This window comes from Amphiura filiformis, chromosome 4 (genome assembly GCF_039555335.1).
Source record: "Amphiura filiformis chromosome 4, Afil_fr2py, whole genome shotgun sequence".
Classification (NCBI taxonomy): Eukaryota; Metazoa; Echinodermata; class Ophiuroidea; order Amphilepidida; family Amphiuridae; genus Amphiura; species Amphiura filiformis.
This window is the reverse complement of record NC_092631.1, coordinates 73,740,608-73,768,587: the sequence shown is the minus strand read 5'-3', so window position 1 is coordinate 73,768,587 and position 27,980 is coordinate 73,740,608. Positions and strand designations below refer to the sequence as shown.

Below are 27,980 nucleotides of genomic sequence, written 5' to 3'. Positions count from 1 at the left end.
TAATTGGAATTGTAGTGTCAAATTAAATTCAATTATTATGCAGACAAGTCCAAAGTTCTACTCACTGTTACTATCAGATAATTTGGTCACCCAGGTCGGGTGTCTTCTTGAGTCGCTACGTCACTGGATGGTTAATTTGCTTTTTTCTTTTCAGGTTATCATAACTTTGGTGCTCTTATATTTTAAGATGGGCCTTTCATCGACATTAGGGGCTAGCATTTTTGTCATTACTATTTCCGCTCAATTTTTAATTGCTCGCTGTATGAGCATACATGAAAAACAAGCACTGGTGAGTATGTTTATGCATCACTAATATGTAAGGAATACTTTTTTGAGTGTATGATAAAACCAGTAAATAAAAGATCCAAAATAATTTACAAGGGGAGTGAATTTTTGAAGATTAAAACCAGATAATTAGTTTTGAGAGTTCAGGCGCAATAATTGGCCATTGTTATTATAAATATTCGTTATATGTTGCAGTGAAAAGAAATTAATCGGAGTTCGGAGATAGATTGAATAATTGAAGGAGCAAACACGTAGGGGCGTACATGTAGCTAGGTTATGCGAATGTCGTCCCCCTTTTTTTAAGGTACAAATCGCTTATTTCCTTATAGTTTTTTGCATGAAATAACTTGCGCAGCGACGTAAAAAGTTTGAACAAATATTACTAATTTGGTCATAATCAAGTGGTTCAATGCTATTCAAAAATTGGGCGATTTGACGCGCCCTCCAACACGACGCCCGGCACATCCCCCGTCCCTTAGCTACCCCTCCCCCGATTAAACGAATAATAATAAGGCCTTGAGCAAGTATTTATAGTCAATCAAACTGACACAATTTTTACGATATTTTATTTACCATGTTGACATTTGATTTAATACCACAGAATTATGGCGATCAGCGTCTGAAAAGATGCAACGAAGTCCTGCAAGGAATGAAACTTATTAAGCTTTTAGGATGGCAGGACATTTTCTACAAAATGATCAAGAATGTGCGCAAACTTGAAGTCAACTCGATGCGCAATATCAATTCATTCTTCACTGCTTCGGGTAAAAGTTTTATTCTGTTAAATTGATTTCTGTTCAATTGAACTCGCCTAAAATTGAAACTAAAATCCCGATAATGATACGATATTGGAATCGATTTAGAGACCTGTCCCTCGGTCATCTCAGAACTGTTATCTAACCGACAAAGCTGCCACGGATTTCAACTGTTGTTGCTGTTGGTTTATTGCATACGGTCTAGAGATAATGTGTTTTTTGTGGCTTATAAAATTAGGGGAAAGGCAAACCATTGTGATTTTTGTCAGATCAAGCCTTTTCCTCATGACTTTATACTTGAATGGTTATTCATCTGTCATCTAAATACATGAGGTTTGTTATCATATAGTCTTAAAGTTACGTGTTTTACTCAATTTCAGCAATCCTGACCGATTCCTCACCGCTGATGGTTACAATGATAGTAAGTCACAATGGATTATGATCTGGAGCTACTTAGAGTAAAATTATAAAAGAGTGAAATTCCACTCTTTATATTGATGTAGTGACCACTCCTATTGAATGAAAGTTCATTCTTTTGAGATGATGAAATGCTGTCCTATTATTGGTTATTTACAGAGTGAATAATTTCACTCTTTCCTGGGTGATAATCAGGGGCGGATTTAGAGGGGGGCGCACCCGACGCGCGCCCCTCTTATTTTTGCAGAGCGGCGCCTGACTATGTGTATTTCTGCAGAGCGGCGCATGACTTTGTGTGGGCGCGGCAACGGCGGTGGCTCGGCGCCCCCTCTATTGAAAATTTCTGGGTCCGCCCCTGATAATTACTCAATTTTCACTCTTGACATTTCACTCCATTAGTGAGAAATGAGTGACATCATCTCTTGTTCACTCTTTCACATTAGAGATAGCAGTTTGCATTTGATAAAACTTTGTAAATACAAAGTCACGAAGCTTTTTGGATAAATATAATTATTGTTGGAGTTTTTAGTAATTACGAGTGTTTTCTAACAGTATTCTATTAGTGGTAGTGTCCCTGCTATTGTTTACGTTGCTCTTTTGTTTTTTATATTTCAGGCGTATGGATCATACACTGCTATCACTGGTCTTGTACTCAAACCTGACGTCGCCTTACCAGCACTGGCTCTTTTCAACATCTTTCAGCAGCCAATGTTTTTATTTCCCATCAATATGTTTCTTACCGTAAACGGTGCTATTAGTACGAAGCGAATACAGAAATTCCTAAATTCACCTGAATTGGACGAGTCTAATTTCAACGATAAACACCTAATTGATGATAAGGAACAGTCAAATCAGACAAAAGACAAAAATAGAGCGAATTCCATGAAAGCAAAATATGTAAGTACCGGTAGCACTTAAATATAGCAAGTACTCACTAATATCTTTTGTTAATAATACAGCATTAATATAGCGCATTATGATTTAATAATCTCTCAATGTAATGTGCTTTCAATGTAAATGTAAACATATTTATCTATTTGTAGTTTTGGTTGTACAATCAAAACATTTACAAATAATTACATTATTACAAAGTAGCAGTAATGAAATAGAACTTTCACTGATCATTAAAACAAATTACCTATACATTTTCATGTTCAAACCAGCTGAAAAGTCATAGTATAATAAATCGACATTATTATCTATATCAGTAATTTGAGCGATACAACAAAACTGCATGTATTGTACAGCTTTTGCAAAGTACCCAGACGCAAAACAATATTATTTTGACACGAATGTCTCATACAATTTATATTGTAGCAAGCTAAAGACACAACTTTGTTGAAGCAAAACGATATTTCAGAATCGTATGGAGCGTTACAGTCAAGTTTCAATGCAGTCGATGTACAACCAGATATACCAGATGATGTCGCCATAAAGGTACATAAAATCAAGACATACAAAAATGTGTAGACACAAAGTATGATAATTTCTAAAAGAAGGTATGACAGGGAGGATCTTTCTTGAAGATCTAAAGCATTTTGGTTAAATGCCACTAATTATCTGTCACACGGTTTTCAATGGGAAAATGGTTAATATTTCGGAATAAAAAGCATTAAGCCTGCAAAATGTTGCCCCGCATACAAAGCTGAGAAAAATACTACATTGTAAAATACTACAAAAAAAACACCCAAAACAATTACTTAAAAACAGTACAAACATGTAGCAAGGAATCTCAATAAACTTACATTACAATAGCAATTTGAATTAACAAGATTATAATTATTTCAAATTTAGTTATCACAAAGAAAAAGCTTTACACTGAAGTTAAAGGACTAGATAAAGGACCAGATAAAGGAGCCATAAATGTTTTGATTCCAGGTTCAATATGGGTCGTTTACCTGGAATCCACGCAGCTCCATACCAATCATTTCAGATATTAATATCGAAATTCCACGAGGTAAAGTAATCTTCGAAAGATCATATTTTCATCATTATAAAAATTCATTATTCTTTTCTTCTTATACGTATTGTTGTCGTCATTATTATTTTCATCATTATTATCTCGAGTTTTGAAGTCTAGCTTCAGTTGTCGCACGCTGACAAGTTAAGATTCACAAAATTCGCAACTACGTTGACATGGTTGAGCAACAAACCACAACACCTCCATGGATTGCGCGGTAATATTTCCAGATTGGTTTTACTTGACGACTATTTCTACCTTGACCATGTTGACAATATCTAAACTATTATAGTTCATAATGATTATTACCGTAAACGTTCGCCTAACTGCGCACCTGGGTTCTTTTGCCTTGTGGGTAAATTCCATGTACAAATAGAGAGCTCCCTCCTCTAAAAATCCCACCAAGAATTAAGGATACGTGCCCTTATTTGCTGGTGGGATTTTGATGGGAAGGCACTTTTAGTTTGTGTCTTAAATTCCAGTTATGTCAAGGGAGCCCATAGCGCCATTAGGCGAACGTTTACGGTATTGTTATTAGTGTTATTATTGTTATTATATATATTTTAAAATTTTGTTGTCATCATTCTAGGGAAGTTAACCATGGTAATTGGCGAAGTAGGAAGTGGCAAATCTTCACTGATATCAGCCATGATTGGTGAAATGACATCATTACAGGGACGTGTGCAATTCAATAGGTAAAATGGTTGAGTGTTACCTGCAATCCAGCAGGTAATATAAAAATAACATGAAACAAATATTATTATGTCTTATGAACATATGCCAGTCAAATTAATACTGCGCTATTATCGGTTTATGATGGTTTGTCAACGTGACTTTGTTTGGTTTCGGTTGTGGTATATAATTTACTATCTAAATATAAAAGAGTGAAAAACTCACTCCCCAAAACCACTCAAAAAAGAGTGAAATGTGTTTGTAAACTTTAAAACCACGCAATAAAGAGTGAAAACCACTCTAAAAGAGTGGATTTCAACTCGTTCAAGGAGTTAAATGAAGGACAGCACGTTTTTAGAGTTGCATCTTACGCATTCAGATGCTATCACTTCCGGTAATACCGCACACAATTTATCCTCGTGTGTTTATAGTGCAAATATCTCGCGCCAATATCCTTCGGTTGAGAAGGATATCGATGTGCGGTACATACAAATACGGCTAGTGTTTATACATGTAGTGAGCAATTTTCAGGATAATATCTGACCGGATAGAAATTATACCGCAATGTACTGCACATCTGCTCCCACTATAAACACGCTGATAGTGACATTTGGCATAATGAATTAACGATTTATGTGCATATTGTTTTCTTGTTAGTCGACAGCAGACTGTGGCATTAGCAAGTCAGAAGCCCTGGCTTATTAATGCATCTCTGAGGGACAATATTCTTTTTGGTCAGCCCTATGATTATGAAAGGTAACAATTTTCTATTGATCTTTCCCTCATCTCGAAACAAAACCTAAATAATTTTTTGAAGTAAGTTGCTCCGCCCTAGAAGACATGTAGTCCATATGGACATGCCACACAGCTGGGAAAAGCTGATCACATGAAACACATGAAGAGTCTAATCAAAGTTGTTAATTTGCTTTAGTCTAATCAAAGTTGTTAATTTTTTAAAGTCCAATCAAAGCTGTTAATTTGGTTTAGTCTAATTATTAATATGTGATTATTTGAATACAAAGGTATAAGAGTGTCCTGGAGGCCTGTGCATTGCTTCCTGATATAGAGATCCTTCCTGGTAGAGATATGACTGAAATTGGTGAAAAGGGAATCAATTTGAGTGGTGGACAAAAACAAAGGATCAGTGTTGCCAGAGCCGTATACTCGTCCAAGGATATTGTTATATTCCCGGTTATATTGGTATGTATGTATGTATCTATTTTCAAATAGGCGGTGTAAGGCGATCGCTAGATACCTCAGCATTAGCGCAGCCATTGGCTCAAATATTATCTGGAAGCAACGCGCTCGCAATATTTTGCAGCGATAATGGTTGTCGATTTGCTGAGGTATCTGGCAATTGTCCCAACCATCTTTGGTTTCCCACAAATTTATAATGTCTTCTTCATTGTTGCGCAATTATTGCATTGCTATGCTCCGCTTGTATTATATATTATGTATGTGATATCTTCATATTAGCGAATATCATATTACTAAACCCTTTATAACCATGATAACCTTGATGTATCACCGTGGTAAAATTTGCCTTTCATTGCAAAAAATATTGATAACGTCACCATTAACAATCAGAATACATAATAAGCGAGCGGTTTGTGGTATGTTTCTTTGTTTAACCAGTCGATCCAGGTGGACATACACTTGGGTCCTGATGGGACCAAGCTCGAGCAAAATACCTCAAGCCAAGCTTAAAGCTTATATATAAAGCATACTGGTCTGTATAAAAAGAAAACTAGAAAGAAACAGAATGAATAAAAAAAGGGTAAGGAAAAGAAAAGCCACTCCCAACAAATCAATTGTACAATGTTGCTCTTAGACCTTGGGTCGAAAAATAAGAAACCTCTCCACGTGTTCATGGTGTTGCCCATTTAGTAAGCCTTTCATGTGCATTAAAAACAGTGTAAAGCATAGGAAAGCATTCTTGCTCGTTTTAAATACGAACAAGAAAAGCGCGAAACCCAAAAAATGCAATTTTGCGTATGCAGTTACAAGATAATATCCTATGTTTCTGTCTTGCTCATTTTGCAGGATGATCCCTTGTCTTCTTTGGATGCACACGTGGGTGCTCATTTATTCGAAAATGCTATAAAGCGCTTGCTAGTCCAAAGAAATACCACCGTTATCTTGGTAACTCATCAGATACGATTTCTTCCACATGCAGACCAGGTTAGATTTTACCCTTTCTATAATCCTATTGTTGTCTATAAAATTTTTGTTTGCTTTTGATAAACCCTGCTCACGTGATTGACGACAAAGCATTGCAATTTGTATAGCCAACCGTTGACAATGGAAGGACATTCCTGAACACTCGTTGAATTGAGGATGATTTGAACTGACCGCCAATTATAACGGTCTGATGATCATTGATTTTCCCCTTGCAATGTGGACAAAGAGATGCATGTAGCAACCCACAAGAAGTACCTATCCTTGTGACTCGTCACAATTTCATTTACGTCACATTTTCATCTTTTAAATTTGAAAATAAAATATAATTCTAACTGTATTTTTCGTTTTCCCTGTAAAAATCGAATAGCCGAGTAAGTAAATACAGCTACAATCCAGGAAAAAAATAGCTGGCACACTTGCACTAAACAATGGAAATGCGTGCCCTATCAAAATGGGAGAAGCGAGCGAAACATGCATGCAATATATATGAAGTACCGCCTCCCCCCCCCCCCTATATCTCACCCTTCCCCACTCCCCATCTTTCAATGTTGGAGGGTCTCACGGACCTGTTGACAACATGGCTTGGTCCAACATTGAATTGGGGGAGCGGGGGAAAAGATATACCAAAAGACAGGCAAAGTGTGTCAACCTTTTTTTCGTGGATTGTAGCAACGAATCATACCAGTGAGCAATCATGCGATGTCCAAATACGGCGACCAGCATCCGCGTAAATTGTTCGAATGTATAAAACGTCACGCAACACGGTCATTGTAAAGCGAAATTCTAGCTACGTTACGAGACGCGGTCATTATATTTTTTCACTAACCTGCGTTTGCGTCCGTGTATTTACATTTATAAAAAATTATTATCTGTGATTGGATTAAACACATCGCGTATATTCACGTGGTTATGAATTATTTTCAATGTTTTATTTTACCAGATATTGGTCTTTGAAAACGGCATGATATCATATCAAGGTCAACTTAAAGACATGGAAAACCACCACCCAGACATCTTTAGCTATGTTCATCAGACCGAACGTTCTGATTCTGAATCTTGCACTCATGAAGATGCCCTGTTCACTGACACAGACAATGAGAGAAGATTGCTGGAAAAACAGGTGGCTAGAATATTGGAAGAAAAGCACTTATCCAAATCTGCGGATTTTTCGTTAACGTTTGCAGGTCAGTGTTTTCATTAGCAAGTAGCCAGGATTTTTTTCAGAGGGGCAAGTTGGGCAAAGGGAGGTAATGTGACAAGGGGGACCTAGGGTTAGGTCAACGATTGCGTGCCTTATTACGTTAAGACAACGCTACATATTTCGTTCTCCGCTCATTCATTTGTTGGGCCATTGTTGTTCGTCTCTATATTTTGTCGCTATACAGGGGCTATTTTAACGTGCCTCCTTGCACGTTCGTGCAGTGAGAATAAAAATCCGTGCAGTGAGAATTACAAATCCGTGCTTAAAATATGTCTAAACGTTTCAAGTTTCAACCCGACCAATGACTAGGAAATTAAGCTCCTTACAAAGTAAGACTAATGGAGATAGAATAATTATCTGCAAAACAAGTTTGTGGCAATCAATCAAACATTCATTTTGAGAAACAATTCAAGCAAGTATCTCCTTACAACAGAGCTGGCAATGCCCCAATTTCTCCCCAATTTTTCGCCCACTCGTGGGTGAAAACCTCGGGAAGAGCAGATGCACAATATAGGCGAAAAAAATTATACCGGCAAAAATTAACTAGAATATTATTATTGTATATCATGATTTGGGGGCAAAATAGAGTAAATATATTTCAAATTTTCCCGTCTTCACACAACATAATCACCTTGATTTGGGGTTAAAATGGAAAGTTTTCTCGTGCTCCGCGCAAAATTGACCCGGTAGAACGGGCCAAAACGCTGCCCACCCCTAATACACACAATGGGGCGAGAGCACAGACGAAAGAGCAACAGACCGCGTACAACCAGTCAAAGTCCCCGTGCATTGTATGATGTGAGTTCTCGAATATTCATTAGGGCCGATTCGATCGTGCCGTGTTGCGTTGCGTGATTTATGACCAAAATTTCCTTTAATTGGTGTGAAAGAGGTACAAAATCCTCTGACCATGTTCAAGGAAACCCCTTTTAAGACTTGCAGCGGCAGATTCGAATCGCGCTCGCTAATTTAATCCCGCTGGGCGTATACATACGCATAGAAGGGCGATTTGTCTGTACGCTGTTAAGCAGTATATCATGTATATAGTAGTTCATAAAAAATGTGTTTAATTTTTTTGTAATAAAATTTGTTTGCAACTTTGCCGAATGTTTGCAATTTGCAATCACATTTTGAGAATGTACGTGACTGTATGATATTTCAAGAAATCGCAGGCTTCGGCAGTGCTAGGGCGGCAGGGGGGGCAACGTGCCCCGGGCGCCACCCTTAGGAGGGCGCCAAATTGACCGATTCAGCATCGATTCTGCGCCCCTCCAAGCGATGAAAGTCCAAAATTGCGCGCATTTCAACACAAAATCAATTGAAAGAACATTTTAAGACCGATATTCAACTATTAGTAACCAAAATTAATTAGTGGTAGGCCTCATTTGTCCAAAATTTCGTGCGCTCCGCGCGCAATTGTTTCACGAATGGGGGTCTAAGATATTCTCGGGTGGTGGTGGTGGTGGGGGGTAGGGGGGTAGGAGCGCCGATTTTATTTCTTGCCCCGGACAACTATGCAGAGTTTGTGTGTGTTTTTGTACTATAATTAACATTTTAAAGCATAATACCGTTTGGTTAACTTGATATCAGTAAACCAGCTGTGTACTTTATCGAGCTGCAGCTAAGTATTAAAAACATTCTGATAAACATTTTACAGAGATTATAATTTTATGACGTTATAAACACATGTGTGCATATTACTTTTATCGAGCTGTACATTTTTAAGCATAATACCGTTTGGTTAACTTGATATCAGTAAACCAGCTGTGTACTTTATCGAGCTGCAGCTAGGTATTAAAAAACATTTCTGATAAACATTTTACAGAAATTGCAATTTTATGACATTGTATACACCTGTGTGCATGTTAATTTTATCGAGGTGTAACTTTTTATAAAACATAATATATACTCCATCGTATGGCAATAACAAATTGACAATGACAATAAAAAATAGGACAAAAATATTACATCATGTACACTTTTAAACAAAAGACATATTCCCCACTGGTTTTATACATCTCTCGACACCCAACGCTACAGCGGCCATAAAACGTCAAGTTTTATTGCACAATTGCACTGGTCTGCAATTGAACATTTTTCACGCGCTTCGCGCGAAAATGTCATATTGTCCGTATACCTTCCTCGAGTCAGTCAAGTAAAATCTAATTTTGAGATTTTCTCAAAAACTGCTCATTCTGTTATGCTAGTTGGATTCCTAGCATCAGTTCCTTTCTAAAAGTGTATACTTTTATATATTTTTCATAATTACATTTAGAGATTCAGTAAAAAACAAAATCTAAAGTACTGAGTCGAGGAAGGTATTCATACTATAATAAGACCGGCACAAAATATTATCGCCTTCCCCAAATTGTAGTCAGTCTCGCTTGGGTACACGGATTATCTCCTTTATTATTAAAAAAAACCCAGTGATTTATAGTGCGCTACGCAAAGGCACAACGCCCAGACGTTGATCCACAGGCCTCAGCACAGATTCTTGTCAACTTATCAAGTTTGAGTAGTTTATCTTCTCAGAGAGGGACATGGTCGTGTGTCTTGAGCTCGCCACCAAAAAAAGGTGGCGACGTTACATTTTGCCAAAGTCGACTCAAAACAAATGACGATATCTCTGTCAAGCAAGAAGGTATTGTCATGCTTGTGGTCTCATTTTATTGCTAAATAAAATGCACTTTCAACCCTGTAAAAAGAAATACTTGAACTTGTTTAATACTAACACTGTGCTTCATAGAATTCGGAATGGGCAGGGTGGCGGTGGTGGGGGATGTGGTGGTGGGGGATGTGGTACACACAAACTCTATGGGATTGATATTTTTAGTGCGTAATCTGCTTCTGTAAAGGTTGTAAATTGGATTTGGACTCTATTTAGCATATAAAACCCTCATGGCCTTACAGCTAAACAATTCTACTAATTGTTTTTAATAATTTATGATTGCTTTAGTCTAGAAAATACAAACTTTTCCATACAAAACTACCCGTTGTCATATTAAACACTGTATTAAATAATGCAGATGTCTTCAAAATCTAAAAGTTACTGTAAAATTTTAATTACTTATCCTATCATAGTCAAAGTATAGATTTTCTGAAGGAAATTTGACGAGGAATCTAAATATGGACATATTTTTTCTGTATGGGTTAGGGGAAAATGTTTAGGTTCAAAATATGTTGAATTGTAAAAAATCGAACATACTTCGGGACACCCTATATTCCGAGATTACCAAACAGCTGTGATTTTGGTTTCTTCCAAAGTCAGTTGGCCCTCCATATCCTCTAACCAAATGAATGTTGTTTACTTCCAGTTTATTACTGTAAGTTGGTAATAAGCAATGCATTGAGTGACCCATTTTTTATCAAAATCTTTTTCATTCCACCCTGTATAACTTGCAGGTCACCCTGTATAATGAGTTAAAATATATATATTGGAATTGCTTATGCCTTCAGCTTTCCAAAAATGTATACTTTTGCTAGTTTAAGGTTGGTGATTGTCAAGATAATCTAATTAGAAACCCGGTTGGTGTAAAAATCCATTATATTTGTCATGTAACGCTAAGGGTGGCGAGTTCAGGACACACGACCACATAACAAAATATTGTCAAAACGAAATGAGTAATCTTGTCAAATAACGAGTTGGAGATCTTGTCAATTTGAATACACCAGGCACAAAAAGAAACTCGTCAGTTATATTCATCCTTGCTGTTCCATAACTTGATAATTTTGGATTATTCTGAAATATACATTTTGTTAATTGGACTTTGCTTTCTCATTTGACACCCTGTTCGTGAAAAACGAACAAGAATTGACTAAGATATGCGCCTCCAAAGCCTCAAACCCCAAAATCAAAAGTTGCATTTTCAACTATTTTCAACGGGAACGCATCGTTGTATTGCACACAAGCACCACGGGCCAATCAATAAAGCACACAGTGTAACAGGCACAATTGAATCGTTAAAATTGCAACTTTTCATTTTTGGGTTTGAGAGTTTGAAGGCGCATATCTTGGACAATTCTTGCACCATGTTCACGCACAGGGTGTCAAATGAGAAAGAAAAGTCCAATGAACAAAATGTATATTTCAGAATAATCAAAAATTATCAAGTTATTGAACAGCAAGGATGAATATAACTGACGAGTTTCTTTTTGTGCCTGGTGTAGTTACTTGTTAAAATAAAACGGAAACTATTCATTTTGATGATATACCTCAAAATGAGCAGTACATAATCAAAACGAATAGTTACGAGATTAAATATAAATGAGCAGCGACGTTATTAAAAAAAATGAATAGAACGAAATTAAATTGTATGTTCCGGTTTGAGGCATGAATTGTTTTAATTTTAACCCATTAGCGTTAAAATCGAAATAACATGGTGGCCCGGCGCCCGGTATAATCATACGCCCCTGGACGAGAGTCAATAAAAATTCCTTTAAAAGTAATAGGGCGGGCAAATGAAAAACTGTCAAGAGAAATGAAAGAAGGAGTAAGTCTTCACAATTATAAACAGGGACAATATGACACAACATCGATTTCCAATAGGAATAACACAAAACGTATAAACAAAGTTAAAAGAGTTTTTAACTTTATACGTTTATACGTTTGTTATTCCCCCATTGGAGGTTGTGTCATATTTTCCCTGATTTTAATCTGATCTATTGCTTATCCTTTGTTCTCTGCTGGTCAGTTGGAACAGATTTTCCCTGTTTTTATATTAACCCTTCACATCATAACAGAAGACGTTTTATGTTAACATTTTATATAAAACATTGTTATAAAACTTTTGTAGATAATAGTTATTTAAAACATTTTCGTAATCATACCTAGAGGTTTTTTATCATCAGATAGAAAGACTTCTGCTCATCTTCTCTGGTGAGACAACAGGGCTGGGGTATCTTTCCATATCAAAGTTTAAAAATCTGTCATATCAATTTCCTCAATATGTTGGTTTTGATACAACTTATGAGGGGAAAAATTTGATTTTACAATATTTCGATATCATTTTTTAACTTTGTAACTTTATTATGATTAACATAACTGTATTTCAAAGCGTCAAACTATATCATTATTTTGTCCCAACAAAAATAATCCAGGGAATAAAATATTCATTCATATGTTTATTTATTTTATACAACCTGGGCCATTTCTACTGGTGCACATGAATTCTAATAATTTGTCTATAATACCTTATACAAGCATCAGCAAGCACAATTTGTCACAAGATTTGAAAAGTAAATAGCCTATGTACACACTGGACACAATGCACATACAAGCTGTAAAGTACATCCGAAGCTGTCAGTATAAAATGATATAATGACCTTCATGGTGCTATTAATTTAGCCCAAAGATTAGGAAAACTAGCAAAACTGGTGAACTGGTACTGTTCAAATAAAAACATCTGCAAATCTTGCTGCAATTTCCAAATAGTATTTCTATTACTTAAATAATTATTTTTTTTATTTCTTTTAATACAAAAACATTACTGCCTATGACGACTTTATCGTATTACTTACATATCAAAATCAAGTAATAATTACAAAACTCGCTGTAAACTATCACCTCTGTGGGTGTTTGGGATATAACCGGCACAAATATTTTCTCAACACTGCGGCATGTGAAAAAGTAGGTCACGCGCGCAACCTATGCACACGCGCAACCTATGTAATGGCATGTAGGCCTGATAATTAGGGAACTTGATAGCCCCTCTGGCTCAATATCGGGAACAAATTGACAAAAAGCACAGTTCAGTGGATCTGGATCTCTTCTTATATACTCATTTATGGCAAAAATTCGCTTTAAATATGGAAAAACTTTTGCTTTATGCTGATTCCGAATATGGTCATAAAAATTTACATTTCTGAAATATTTGAATTTTTAAAAATGCTCAAGGAATCCTCTTTTAAGACCATTTTAGCATTAAGATTGCAAATTTGTTCTGGTGAAGTAATTATAGTAGTCAATTAGCGAGACCATTTGAAAATTTTCCCTTGCCTCATCTGCCTGGTCAGCCTATATCTCCCATGTTTAAAAGAAGTCTACGTGAGGTCACAAATGTATCATCAAAATGAGTGCTTTGAACGCGTGGTTTTAAATAAAAATCTCTGAACTCGGGGGGGGGTGGCTACCACCCCCTCTCTAATGCCCACTGCGACAAATGTAACTGCACTGTCTTGCCAACGTGCAGTGACTTTTACCGCCTAAAATAGCCCCTGGTCGCTATGGCATATTTATGCAAACCTGTATCAATTGCGTTAGTCACAAAAGCAACAAGACCGTGCAAAACTCTATACTGACCCTAAAGGTTATACACCACTATTAAGCCTGGGCGATACATGGAAATTCGACGAGTAACTATTTGGCATGGCATCTGAAAAGACTGCTTTAAAATCGCTGAAATTGATCAAGTTATATAGCCAAAAAAGTACTTTTTAGGGTTTGATGCTTCAAAATGGCATACATTCTCTCATTATATGACATTTTTGTTGTAATAATACCAAAATTACGCACGGCTTCGGTTTTTAGTAAATATTCGCCCTACCATATTGTAACTTTCAGCTTCGAGGGCGCACTGTCATTTTAAGGTGTTTACGGTTCAGTGCGTTAAAACAAGAAAAGTCTCAGGTCAACCTATCTGGAGTTTTTGATCATTTGGCATCCAAATCATATAGTTTCACCTGATATTAGTGGCATTTAACTGTGAAGAGTTCTGAATATGTGAAAATTCCACCCGAAATAAGCCATTTTCCCATTGAAACACGTGCAATACATAATTAGTGGTGATGAACCTAAACTTTCTTAATGTGACAAGTTCCCTGACAAGTTATAGATTAATTAAATCAAGGTATCAAGTAAAACCTCATCTATTTTACTTGTGTTATATGGAGAGAATAATAAACTAGTAATTCAAGTAATTAAAAAAAAATCCGTAATTTTCCTATTCACCTCCAGAAGCAAATGACGAAGCTCGTCTACTTGACGAAGAAGAAATAGAGCGTGGTTCCGTTTCCTATCAGGTTTATTGGTATTACTCCTCCTCCTTTGGATGGACAATGGTAACCTTCATATTATTCTTTATCTGTTACCCGTCCTTTGTAATTGGTGCAAATTTCTGGCTCGTTTCATGGGCTGAAGATGGTCTTTCAAACGTAAGTAACTTTATTTTAGAGACAAAATGTCATTTCTTTCGCATTAATTTTAAAACAATTTTCAGTTTGAAAATACCAAGTACACAGTTTCATGGAAAACTAACTTTTAAGTGAGAAAATAGTGGGTATAAATAAAGAAATATTAGAAAAGTGAGCAAATAATTGTTTGCTGATTAAATAGTATAATAATAGAAAAATTTTGAATTATCCACCTGATCTCATAGTATAATAAATGAAATATATACACGGACTGATTTGTCTTCAATTTAAAAACACTGAATGTATTCAGTTTATAGTAAGTACAACGGGTTTGCATATGTAAATTATAAACATCTCAAAAAAAGTAACTAACCCCCTTAAATAATGGCCATTATTCAAAAAGGGGCTATTGTATTGCAAATCCGTTAAATGCGTTGGAAGCAGAATTTATATCTTCGCATTTTGACACCTCATTTGATACGATAGCCCAGAAAACAATAAAACATCGGTCAATTTAATGTAGTGAGGTCCAGATTTGAAAGTTTCACTTACACACAAATTTTTATAATACAAAAACACTCAGATATCATTACACAGATTTCCTTCCATTACACTGAATGCAAAATCAATAGAATTTACTGCAACTTTCAGATCTTGGGCTACATTGATTTAAATGTACGCTGTGACGTCAATATTTAGTCAATTACTACAAAATGTGCAGAAATAAATTTTGCTTCCAACGCATTTTACAGATTTGAAATACAATAGCCCCTTTTGGAATAATGGCCATTATTTAAGGGGGGTAGTTACTTTTTTGAGATGTTTACTAATCCACGTACCATTCGCGCATTTGCTACCGAAACATTTAAAGTCTGTATCAAACTTCGAAGTCCACAGAGCCCGTGAGTTATTACGTCGGAGTATACACAAGCTTGTGTTTTTCTGCAATTTTATCCGATTTCATCGCATTCGTCTCTCTTATTATCGGAGTAATCCACGCTGCACGTATTATATACCTTGACATGTTGGGCAAAATAATGCAATCACCAATGAGGTACGTATACGTGAAACATTAGTCTTCTTGAAGACATCAGTCGTAATAATAGTAGTCACGTGGCAAGAAATTATCTGTGCTTTTTTGTGATTAAGGTGCAGATTCGGTTTTAAAAGGTTCACCCTGGAATCGAAATCGAAACTGCTAAATTGTTAAATTATATAAAGATGTACATACTTAGAATGGCAATGAATCCATTTGTGAGGCCAAACTTGGACAAAAATGCTCAGTTTAGGAGATAATCCCCTTAACCGTTATTTGGTTCAATTTTTTTCATTGAAGGCGTTCTTTATGAAGGCGGTATATACCGACGGCAAAGATATTTTCATTGCGCAGATTACGGTAGACATAATAGGGCCCTCGTGCAATCAGAAACAGGAGTGTTGTGGATAATATTATAACAGAACAGAAAGTGAAGAACTAAATTAGGTGTAGTTCAGGTGAAATTCCGATGGAGACTACTATGTCTATTTTGAATATCTTTAAAATTTAAAAAATGCATTCTCTATCTTTATCTTTACATGATCAAGGTGCCCTTTGGAATTCATTATGCAAACGAAATATGTACCATTATTCATATTCTTATAGGTTTTTTGACATCACACCGCTTGGGCGAATCCTCAATCGCTTTTCTGCAGATACTCAGGTTATAGATTCCGTAAGTGCATTTATCTTAAGTATACCATTTGTGGCAGTGTGTAAAAGATGTACTTGAAAAATTATGTCGGATAAATCGCGCGTCGGGTTGTCATGTGAAGTGAATGAGTGGGTTCATAAAATTGTTTATCAACTATTCCTTTTATTCTCCCCAGCAACTCATGACTACCATAGATAGTACCTTATTTTTCACGATGTCGTGTCTAGCAGCTGTCATTGTCAATGTCGTCATATCACCGTATTTTCTACTAGTTATCATTCCTATCGGGATATTATGCTACTATTTACAAGGGATATTTATAGCGTCATCAAGGTATGGTACTTGTATAATTGACCTTTTCAGTGAATCCCTTAAGCCTTTGCGAGTACACCTGAGAATTCGTCATTTGACGTCATGCCGACTTGCAATGCGCAGTAACGATGTTCGATAAATAATGTGCGGATCGACGTGACGTCAAATGACGAGTTTTCAGGTGTACTCGCAAAGGCTTATGGGATTTACCGAAAAGGTCAGTTAATATTTATGAACTCTCATTTTTAATAAATATTGACAAGTAGACTCGGACATTTGCATTGAACTAAAAGTCAGTAAATTCGACCACAGATCCTGAGTTTGTATAAACACGACCATTCCGTGTTCGTTTGCAGAGGGTTGGGAGACCAGTGAAGGCCACCTACCCCCTTTCAGGGGCATAGCAAGACCCTCGGGCCCATAGACAAGGAGCAGTGCGGGGCCCTTTTAACATCTCCTTTATCAGCCCTTATTTCATTTTCGCTTTGCTCGGGTCCCTAAACCTTCGGGGCCCATGGCCTTCGTCCACACTGTCAACCCTATTGCTACGCCCCTGCCCCCTTTTTTTTATCCGCCAGTTTAGGTTTTCCTTCATGGCGTGTTTTACTTAAATTATGTGACAATTAATGATACGCTTCAAATTCCCGGGGCTTCCGTTTTCAAGCCACGCCGTGGTGCCCATTTGCACCGGGTATGACCTTACTTGTCCCGCTGTCAAATACTATGTATAAATAAATAAAATGGAATATCTCTGGTGTCTCTTCATTTCCTTATTGTATAGAGAGTTACAACGTCTAGATAGTGTAACAAAGAGTCCTGTGTTTTCACACTTTTCTGAAACTCTGGGAGGATTACAAACTATCCGAGCTTACAGGTGAGTGTGTTACATGATAATAGAGTGCATTTTTAGCTAGACAGATTGGTCGGACCATATTGTGTCTTAGTGGCCAAAAAAACTGGCCATTCTGGGGAGGGGGTATCCCGAAGGGCCGCATCCATTGAGTCAGAATGTTTTTTGTTGTAAATTCACGGGGTTACAGGATATCCATGTTTTGTCTCATTCTTTTCTTTTCCACATTTTAAGAGGGAGTGGGCGTACATCCACCCAGGTACAAATATCATATTTATAAGTAAGCCACCGTTTATGCCTACATGGTCTATACTGCCACAAGACTTGGCAATATTATTCCTCAACTGCTCAGTGCAAGAAGTAGGTAAGTGCAATACAAGGCAGCTACACAGTGCGGCTATTGTACAAACAAACTTCTGTCACTGACTGAGCTGTCGACCTGTTTAGCAATAGAGAAGTCTTTGGTTCAACCATCCAGAGGTGAAAACTCCAAATTGTTCAAATGTTGTTATTTCTTTGGTCATAAGAGGTATAGTTTTGCCTATCTGTGATATTGCCATCAAAACACCTCACACTCGTTGTTCTAGATTTTTGCCGAGCTCGTAGCGAGGAACCGGATAATACGTCAATGAATAATGAATGGTTTTTATTCAAATATCCAGTAATGTCGTGGCTGCGAAGGTCAATTGTGGAATGCCTAAGGTGTGCGCTCCCAAGTTACAAAGTCCTCTTGAGTTATTATTAAATGTTTATGGAATGACCGCAGTAGTCAGCGACGACCTGTTAAGTGTGCTGGGCGGCATTGTTTTACGGCAGAGTGCTTTTAATTTCTACTAAAATGCCAGTTATGTCAACATGGTCAAGGGAGCCAATAAGCGCATTAGGCGAATCTTAACGGTATACACATGCATTGAATGGATATGTGAAAGAAGAATATATTGCACAATTGCATTTATATTTCATATCGATTTCAGATGTCAACGGCGGTTTTACAACACCATAATGGATCGTGTTGACATCAACAACACTGTATTTCTTTATCTACAGACTATGAATCGTTGGCTAGGCGTAAGATTGGTACGTTTCATTTTACTATCTTTATAAAACCAAGTGCCTGAAGGCGTTTCTCCTCGAGAGCCTGGTTAACTGATGTAATTGCTTTTTCCTAGGCTTTCGCCACACATGTTTTCTCTACTCCTTCATTATCTTGTCCCCTATTACCTTAGTCTCGACCAAGCCGGTTTGTGGTTCTTCGACACTAAACAAACCGTTTGTTAAAAGACGAAGGAGCACCAATCGGGAACGAAACTACTATTACCCCTGCTCTCCCGGGCGTTATGTTTCTGTTACTGAAGTTCTCCGATCCACACTAGAAATGACGCTATTGTTTTACCATAGCTTTAACGTTATAATTATTGAAATGATATGAAGGTAAATATTCTACGTAATGTTTAATTCTTACATACAGGACTTCTTGGGTGCCATTGCTGTACTTTTTAGCGGAATTATCACAGTAACAACGGCATCAGTTGGGTATCTAGCACCAGGTTACGTCGGTTTAGCGATCGCTTATGCTCTTCAAACAGCGTACTTTCTTAATCTATTAACAAAATTAGTGGCAAATTTGGAAATGCAAATGAATGCAGTAGAACGGGTTAAATTTTACACTGATTTACCAACAGAATCATCAGAAGGTAATACTTGTAAAAGTTCTGAACTTATTATTTTTCCTCATCCATTTCCGCTATCTTTGTCGTATACATAATGTATGTTCGTCATTCTTAAACACTTGAGAAAGTTCCTGCAATATGATTGGTTTTTAGCCGTATAATATGACATGATATACGATATAATAACACGGTTCAGCTCGTGCGAGTCGACGTAATGCGCGTACTTGCTATTTGAAACAATCGGAGGCGCATAGCAATAACGAGACTGATCGACACTAATCCATAGGTAATTCCTTGTAAAAATGATTTAATATGATTAGAATTTGGTATGCGTATGATTAATATTTTTGTTTGAATTGAAGTGTTTATGAATGAGAATAAAGGTATTGTTTTTAGCCGCTGTCGTGAATCTTTCGTCGCATATAACACGGGCAATGCCATTTTTTTGGCCTAAAACAACCCCACTTCACCTCGTTGTTTTACTTAAAATAATGATGTCGCTCGTGTATGAGACGATAGATGTACTAGCGGCTAAAAACAATACCTTTATTCTCTAATTGTCATCATAATTCTGTCTCCATCTTTTCCATAACATATTTTCTCATGGTGCTGCTATACATTGCTATATGCTATTATATGCCTACTTCTGGCCTTATGTTCATCAGAAACAATGATAATATTATTTGAAACATTTATATTTCTTGCAGGAGAAGAGCCATCACGACATTGGCCATCGGTAGGAGAAATCAAAGCGCAGGAAATGTGTGTGCGCTACGCTCCAGATACTGATACTGTGTTGAATGAAGTCAGCTTTACAATTCACCCTGGACAAAAGGCATGTCAACCTAAATTTTTACAGATGTATCTCAAAATGTTAAAGGAAACTAAATACAAATTCTTTCATACACAGTAATAAAACAAAAGCCCTTGTTATTTTTCATTGCGTCGTGATAAAGGGACATCTATGAAAGTTTAAATTCACCTTTGAATAGATCAAAAGTTGAAATACTACAAGCTACATTTCCTTGTAGTAGCTACAATGTATTTAAAACTCCCGTTTATTTTTAAACACAATTCCTGTGAAATTGTAAACATATATGTTTAAAGAAATCGAGTAATTTCATGGAAGCCAATGACCGCGCTATGGATTCTTGGGTATTTTTTAATGGATTACACTTACCCCACTTACTTTGCTTACTTTGCTGGTGTGAGAATGTGGTCGTGGCAAGACATAATGTGTTTAGGCAAGACATATAGCTTTCACATGAGTCAAGCAGGGTCTTCCTATCCTTTAAATAGACATCGCTAGACTAATCAGAAAACCATTGCAACAAGAACCACTAACCGTTAAATTTGGATATTAACTAGTTTGCCCCACAGGGCTACAAAGAACCACTAACCGCGAAATATGGATATCCAACAAGCTTAAACTATAAATTGGCCCTCTATAGAGGGCTGGGCTTAAAGAACGAGGGAAATTTAGGTGTAAAAGCTTAAAACATTAATATTAAAAGTAGAATATATATTCTGTGTTATTAAATTACATTAAGGTTACTATTTTACATTAAGGTTACTCCTGCCGACCCTGCGGCCTTGATGTTTTCAGTATTAACAAAAACACTAACCTTACTGTAAGTCGACTTGGCATGTTCGTTTACCCCACCATATCAACATCCACCTTTTTGTCGATTTGGCGTGATGTTTATCTTGACATGTTACCATAATGCTGATAATATTAAAGTCGACATGGCGAGGTAATTATCTTGCCAAGTCGTGGCACTTAGACTTCTGTAAGTAACATTACCCAGTCTCCCTTGTAAGGCTACATGTTTCAACATTTCATTACACGAACTATATAACCAATATTTCTGCTTTTTGGGACCCACATTGAAATTGTAGTGCGATCAACCTGGTAAATGTTTTAATTGAAATTGTTCCGCAACTTGGCTTATATTATGTGCTTTCACTTTACCGTTAGGAGAAAGGTTTAGGTTTACTGTTGAGTGTAGAAAAGTTGATTTTTTTCTTCGTTGATTTATACCTTTTTGAAAACGGTGCACTCTTTAGATCGGCATTTGTGGACGCACCGGCAGTGGCAAAACATCTCTTGCATTGGCTTTCTTCAGACTCATTGACACTTACAGAGGTATGTATAAATCAAATAGACTATAAATGCTATAGACCAAAGTTGGCGTAATTGATTGAGTTACATAGTTTGTTGTTTTGTACCGCCGGCAAACCTGATGAAAATGATTACACTAAACGACTGGTTTCCAAATGGCACCAACATGTGTATTTTGATACTTTGGCACTCAAAAAGCATCAAAAAAGCTTTATATTTTAGGCTATATAATAATAATAATAATAATAATAATAATAATAATAATAATAATAATAATAATAATAATAATAATAATATTGGATAGCTTATTTTCGTGTGATACGAGAATAAACCGCACTCGCCTTCGACTCGGTCGGTATTTTTAATGACTCATGCCGTATAATCTCGTATCACACTCAAAGGCGTCCAATGTCATATAAATGACACATGATGTCAGATAATGTCGGTCGTGTAGACAAGAAAATCGTAATTATACCATAATCCGGTAAAACTCGTATCTAGAATTGAAATTGATCAAATTCGATGTAATGTTGTAGGTCGCATACTGATCGATGATGAAGATATTGGAACCATCCCACTGACTACCTTACGCAAACGTCTGGCTATCATACCACAGGACCCTGTATTGTTCAGTGGGACTATCAGGTTCGTCTCTTTTAGTCTTTGCATACAAAAGCATTTACTTTATTTACCTTTGCAGTCGGATATTGGCTGTGTCTCACTCTCATTCTTTTTTTCTATTCCAAAGAGAGTTTTTTGGGTTGGCAAAATGTATGGAGAAAAAAACATGCACAACTCAAACTTCCATTCGGCCACACCCGGAAATTACTCCTTAGGCATAAAGCAGCTTGAGGACTAGGGTTGCACGAGTAATTTAGTAATCACGGCTGTTTGATGTGATCATTTATTAGTTTTTCAAACAAAATAGCATCATGATCATGTACAACCCAATTTTAGGCTTAAACAGTTAAAAGCGATATAATGCTAATGTATACAGATGCTTTTGAGTCATTTTCAACTTTACATTTCCCCTAGATACCAAATTATTCACTTTTGCAGCATTTTGTAAAGCTTTTTGGATATAACATGTATCTATTTATGACAAAATTGGTGGCGCTATTTAATTACTGAAAATTACTCTTTTAAGCTTTTAATTAGTCTCCTCCGCAGCCAGTTTGGTTACGCTCCCTCCACACAAACAGTCTGCCAATGGCCACTTATAACGCCGTTTCTGATTGGCTACACGTATGTAGCTGTAGAGCTGTACATACGGGAACTTGATTGACCTCAGTCAGCTGGCGAGATGGCGGGTCAAAATTGCTCGTGAATAATAAAGTAGCCGTCTAGCCGATCGACCAATTGAAAGCTTTGTTTGACGTCAAGCTGGATGACGTCGTTAGAAAACCGTTAGCCAATCAAAAAGAACTCGTTCGTTATCATTGGCAGACTGTTTATGTGGAGGGTGCGGAACCAAACTGGCTGCCGTGGAGACTAGCTTTTAATACGAACAATAAATTTCTTTTATTTTTTGATGAAATATGCTTATAAAATTTCTTTGCTGCTTGTTCACCTATTCCATCTGTTTTAAAGGCAGTATTGATCACCTACCCCTTGCAAATTAAGAAATATGATTTAAGATAAATATCGCCATCTATAGTTTGCATTTAGTTAATAATGAACCCAATTCTATATACATCAAACAACCGTGTAATTGACTAGTTGGCACCAAATATTCAAAAAAGTACAAAGTGACAACGCGCGCTTATACAGCGCGTTAACAGTACGTAGTGCTGCGTCTCTGCTGCAGGTATGCGTGCCTTCAAAGTCGGCACAATGTGTGCGTCGACGTCTGTACGACTATCGACTAGTCGACTAATTACGACTATTTTGAAGTAAACTTTTTAAAGAAAACTCACGGTAACTTTCATGCCCAAAATGTATAAATCAACATGTAGATCTCGGTGGACTGAGGGATTGATCTAACTGCCAACAAACGTGGCAATCCAAACAAATCACGAGACAAGGCAAATACAACGGGTGAAGTAATGACATACGTATTAAGTGCATTCCGCCAAATGACCCCATAAATGCGCTGAACATAATCTTAAACTACACACTTAAACTATACACATAATAATAAATATGCACAAAATACACAGTCAAATGTTGAAATGATAAGCTTTTAGTGAACTCTTAAATTGATTGATTGAAACTAAACAATGAATAGATGCAATATCTTGCTATAGATATTTGACACCTCTTTTGATCTGCTACGATCTCTACAGCTTGCATCAGTTCCAAAGAGGTTTCAAAATGTGCCGAATATGATATTCTATCTATTAAAATATAAATGTACCCACTTGTTCTTACACGGGTTTGTTTTTCCGAATGTAAAGATGGAGGATAGAAAGTTATTATTGATGTGATACATTCTATAATCAATGTTAGAAAGAAAGAAAACTGGAGATAGGAAATGTGTGGAAATATGTTTGTATGTACTATTCTCTCCTGTGATGTTACAGATTCAACTTGGATCCAGAAGGCACTAAATCTGACGGCGAATTATGGCAAGCTTTGGATATTGCACAGTTGAAAAATGTTGTCGGAGACATGAGGAAAGGTCTAGGCAAGTCTGTATGGCTCTGTAACCGTACCACAATATCGAGTGTCCAATTATCAAAATGGAGTCTCAGGATGCAGATCAAATTTTATCATACCCGCGAAAACGAGATCTACACATTTTTAATAGAAACTTGTCCAATTTGACATGGGAAACTATTCCGATGGGGATATGATAGATTTCTCTTCAAAATGAATTGGATAACTCTTCAAAATAACATAGAAAAGAAAAGTGATCCCACCCTGGAATCGAACCCAGAACCTCATGTGCCTCATACGGGTTCGAATTTCAACCAGCTTAAAGACCCATTCAGTGATCCCAGCGCAAGTGTAAATTGTTTATAAATTGATTAAAAGTGAAGGATAAGTCATTCAAACTGTCATTTGGTATTTTTGAAATGAAAAATTTGACAAAAAACAAAGAAAACAGCAGTATTGACGAAGTTGAAGCCCCATTCAAATATATACATGTAGCTAATTTATATACTGTCAGTATAAATTTTCAGATTCATGCAAAATCTATTTACTTTTGTCTTAAATACTTGGCTTTCAGCTGAACCACTAGCAGGCTAAGTTAGCACATCTATGTCAATGATAAAGGTACCAAAATCTGAATTTTGATGATTTTTAAGATCGTCTGGATGAGCAAATCACTGAATGGGCCTTTAATCATGAAGCTCCCGTGGTCGAGTGGTCAAGGCACGGGTCTCGTAAACCTGACGTCGTAGGTTCGATTCCCGAGCAGGATCACTTTTTCCACTTGTTTCTTTATTCTTTGCGACGGCGAACTTGGTGAAAATTATGTTTATTTTATGAATCTGATATTCTCATCCTTGTCATTTTAACAATGAATAGATTCTGGTCAAAAATGACACAACTGATCAAATTTGAATAGTTTGTCTTGCCTGACGGGAACATAACAGAATATTGTCAAAATGAAATGGGTAATCGTGTCAAATATTGAATTTGAGTTCTTTTGTCAATTTGAATAGTATGTTAGAATAGAACGGAACCGTAATAAGATTGTCGGTCAAAGTGAATCAAAATGAACAGTTCATCTCGTCAAAATAGTAGGGATTCCATTAAAAAAATGAATAGTACGAAATTAGAGTATTATAAATGTATATATTGATCCTAACTCTCCAAGTGGTTTTTGGCTATCGGAAAGGAAAGAAACAACGACAAATGAGAACGAAACCGTGTTTATTTATGACTTTAGGGTGACTACGTCATCCGATCACATGGGATGCATGCATGGGCAGTGATTTTGCTTTGTTAGATTTTGTTAGATTTGGCATGGTTTAAAGAGTTAAAGAATTCTAAGGATTATATTTGTTGTTGTTGGTGGTGGTGGTGTTAACTGATGTTATTGTTGGTGTTGTTAATGATGGTGATGAGCATGATGATGATGATGATAAATTTGGCTGTTGTAAATTTCAGATAGCGGAGTATCAGAAGGAGGGGAGAACTTCAGCGTTGGTCAGCGTCAGCTATTCTGCCTTGCTCGTGCTTTCTTACGAAATTCTCAGGTCTTGATAATGGATGAAGCCACATCGTCTATTGATCATCAGACAGTAAGTAATATAAGCGTGTTCATGCTCACTAGTTTAATCCGTTGGGTATAAGTTCTTCCAGTACCTCTATCTCTAGTCTTTTCACTCCACTGCAGAAGGAAGATCTCGTTATCAATCTTCCATTTCACTCCATCCCCAGTCGCGAGTAGCCAGACTTCATGCAACGTCACCACGCTCTCCAACGCATCCCATCCCGTCTGTCTCTTAACTCCAGTACATGCTCCAGGTACCCATTCCCGGGCCTCCACCACCCTGACATTCCAAACCTCTGACGTGTTCCTCAAATCTTGACCGCGACCCCAGTTCAACTCTATAGACCTTTTTCCCTCTATCCCACAATGCACTATTCCAGGGGGGTATGACGTAGTTCATCAACCTCATAGATCGTGTGCATCCGATGGTCTTTGCCATACCTTTGCAATTATTTTGTCTTAATATGGGCATACTGATTCCATATATGCGGATTATCGTAAAGGCCATCGATGTGATGCAGTTACGGAGCGATGCAGAACATCTGTGTAAGAGATTGTGTTTACATTTTATTTTCCGATCCGAAAAAAAAAGTGAAACGGACACCGACAAAATATCACGGCGTGGCCCGTCATTAGTTTATTACCATTAGGTCTATAAAATGTATACAAAGTTAGGTTTCAATAGCAGGAAACTTTTTTGGCTGATGACACCATGTCCATAAGGCATAAAAATGTTGTTTTTGCCCCGAAAGGTATTAGTGATCGCGGCGCCATTATCGTGATTATCGGGGATTCCTTTTTTTTGTGATGAAGGCACCAGCCGAAATGTCCGTATTCCAGAATGTAATGAACTTAACTCTGTACTCCCCCGGGGAGATGATGTAGTTTGCGACACTCATACCCCCCTGGAATAGTGCATGATGGGAAAGAGGGAAAAAGGTCTATTTCAGATCGGTATAGCAAAATGATTACAGCAAAATGATCTAATCCGATTCAGTGATCTGCTATGGCTACTTCGGTATCGTGACCTCTATATATGCCACCTGAATTTCCCTTTAAGACTGACAATATATGGGGTAACATTTTTTTTAAATGTGTATATTTTCGTGCCTTTGACAAATTAATTTGCATAAGAAAATGTAAATTACTTTAAACTTCTTTCAGGTGCAAATTCTTCAGAAAGCTTTAAGTACAGCATTCGCCAAACAGACAGTCATTACAATAGCGGTAAGAAGTGTACAATTAAAGCCACTGAAATTATTTAAAAAAATATGCATGATAAAAACTTGGCTGTATGTCCGGAGTGAAATAGTTTATTGTAACAAATTAAGTCTTTGAATATTCCAAATTTGAAAATGATAATACTTGGAGCCAAAATTCACCGCCAAAGTATAAATGTTACATATAATTACATTAATTCATGTTTATCTTAGTCACATTTTGGCGGAACCAAATTCTATATTCAAAATATGACATTTAAATCAGCTCTATTATTCTGCACCTGTTGTAATTTATTTATTTTATTGTGTCCTCATCTTGCAGCATCGAGTGTCGACCATCATGGATTCGGACATCATCTTTGTTCTTCAGTCGGGAGAAATCGTCGAAAATGATACACCAGAAGCATTGTTGGCTAACGATAAGAGTATATTCTATTCCCTAGTGCTGTCAGATAAAAAGAAATATGTAAAAGCGAAAATACACCAATTTTAGAACTTGTATGACACTGTGCTTCATCGATTCACGACGGTGAGGCGGGTATGCGGGTGTAGTAAAACACTGCACTCAAAATCGGTACGATACATGCAAAACCACCACCGCTTTACGCTGAGAAGGTACACATGCTCGCTCTGTGGAGGGCGTAGCTAACTAATCTCCACATCATTATTATAAATGCTTCAAAAGAAAGGAATGATATGCACTTCATAAAGTAATTGGTTCATTCATAAAGGTTCAAGCGGTAACATTTTAAGTTAACTAAAGATCCAAGGCAGCTGACAATGCATCTGACATGTCTGCATCCTTTACCAACGCAGATAAGGATGTAAGATCATGGCTTCATTCATTAAAACCCACACACAATAGGAAACAAAAACACAATTTCGTAAAATCTTATAATTAGGCACGTACATAATGCAGCATTTCTCTTCTCTAACACAGGTAGGAACTGTTCGCTAGGTCCAAGGTTCCTTTCTGATAATAAGGTTTGCTAGTCCAAAGTAAAGGTTTGCTAGTCTGAAGCAAATGTTCGCAAAATCCTACAAACGAAGAAAGGGTTTGCTATGGTTATGGTTAGGATAGGGTACTCGGGAGGGTACTAGCAAAGTTTTGGACCAGACTAGCTAACTTTAGAAATAATCCTGCAGACGTCTCATGTCCGGTCCTTCAATGTCCGGCAAATAATCGACGAATGCATCCCATGTGACGCCAGCAGGGGCGTCGATCCTATTTGAAAATTCGGGGACAGAGAGAATTTGATAATGTAAATAATGAGCGGCCATAAATGTCACGTGTTTTTTGGTCCGAGGACCCACCTTCAAGCACTGCCTAAAATATTCACAGCCTACTTAA

General features: G+C 37.0%; 1 protein-coding gene across 1 annotated transcript; it reads left to right on the top strand.

Moving 5' to 3' along the window:
* Nucleotides 1-177: 177 nt before the first annotated feature.
* LOC140150366 (ATP-binding cassette sub-family C member 9-like) lies at nucleotides 178-27,970 on the top strand. Its single transcript, XM_072172376.1, has 25 exons — nucleotides 178-289; nucleotides 887-1,049; nucleotides 1,421-1,461; nucleotides 2,073-2,354; nucleotides 2,775-2,894; nucleotides 3,336-3,414; nucleotides 4,007-4,112; nucleotides 4,747-4,845; nucleotides 5,112-5,289; nucleotides 6,133-6,270; nucleotides 7,211-7,454; nucleotides 14,424-14,620; nucleotides 15,490-15,653; nucleotides 16,242-16,311; nucleotides 16,466-16,623; nucleotides 17,384-17,476; nucleotides 18,427-18,529; nucleotides 18,921-19,146; nucleotides 19,830-19,957; nucleotides 21,190-21,268; nucleotides 21,781-21,889; nucleotides 23,767-23,870; nucleotides 25,304-25,437; nucleotides 26,574-26,636; nucleotides 26,952-27,970. Exons 1-25 carry the CDS (start codon nucleotides 188-190, stop codon nucleotides 27,120-27,122), a joined length of 3,351 nt encoding a protein of 1,116 aa, XP_072028477.1. The 5' UTR covers nucleotides 178-187; the 3' UTR covers nucleotides 27,123-27,970.
* The last annotated feature ends 10 nt before the right edge of the window (nucleotides 27,971-27,980 follow it).

Excerpts from the sequence above, each read along its gene's own strand:
- LOC140150366 (XM_072172376.1), top strand. The coding sequence starts at position 188 with ATGGGCCTTTCATCGACATTAGGGGCTAGCATTTTTGTCATTACTATT. Across the intron at positions 17,477-18,426 it reads CAAACTATCCGAGCTTACAG|ATGTCAACGGCGGTTTTACA; the intron begins GTGAGTGTGTTA and ends TATCGATTTCAG. Across the intron at positions 18,530-18,920 it reads GTTGGCTAGGCGTAAGATTG|GACTTCTTGGGTGCCATTGC; the intron begins GTACGTTTCATT and ends TCTTACATACAG.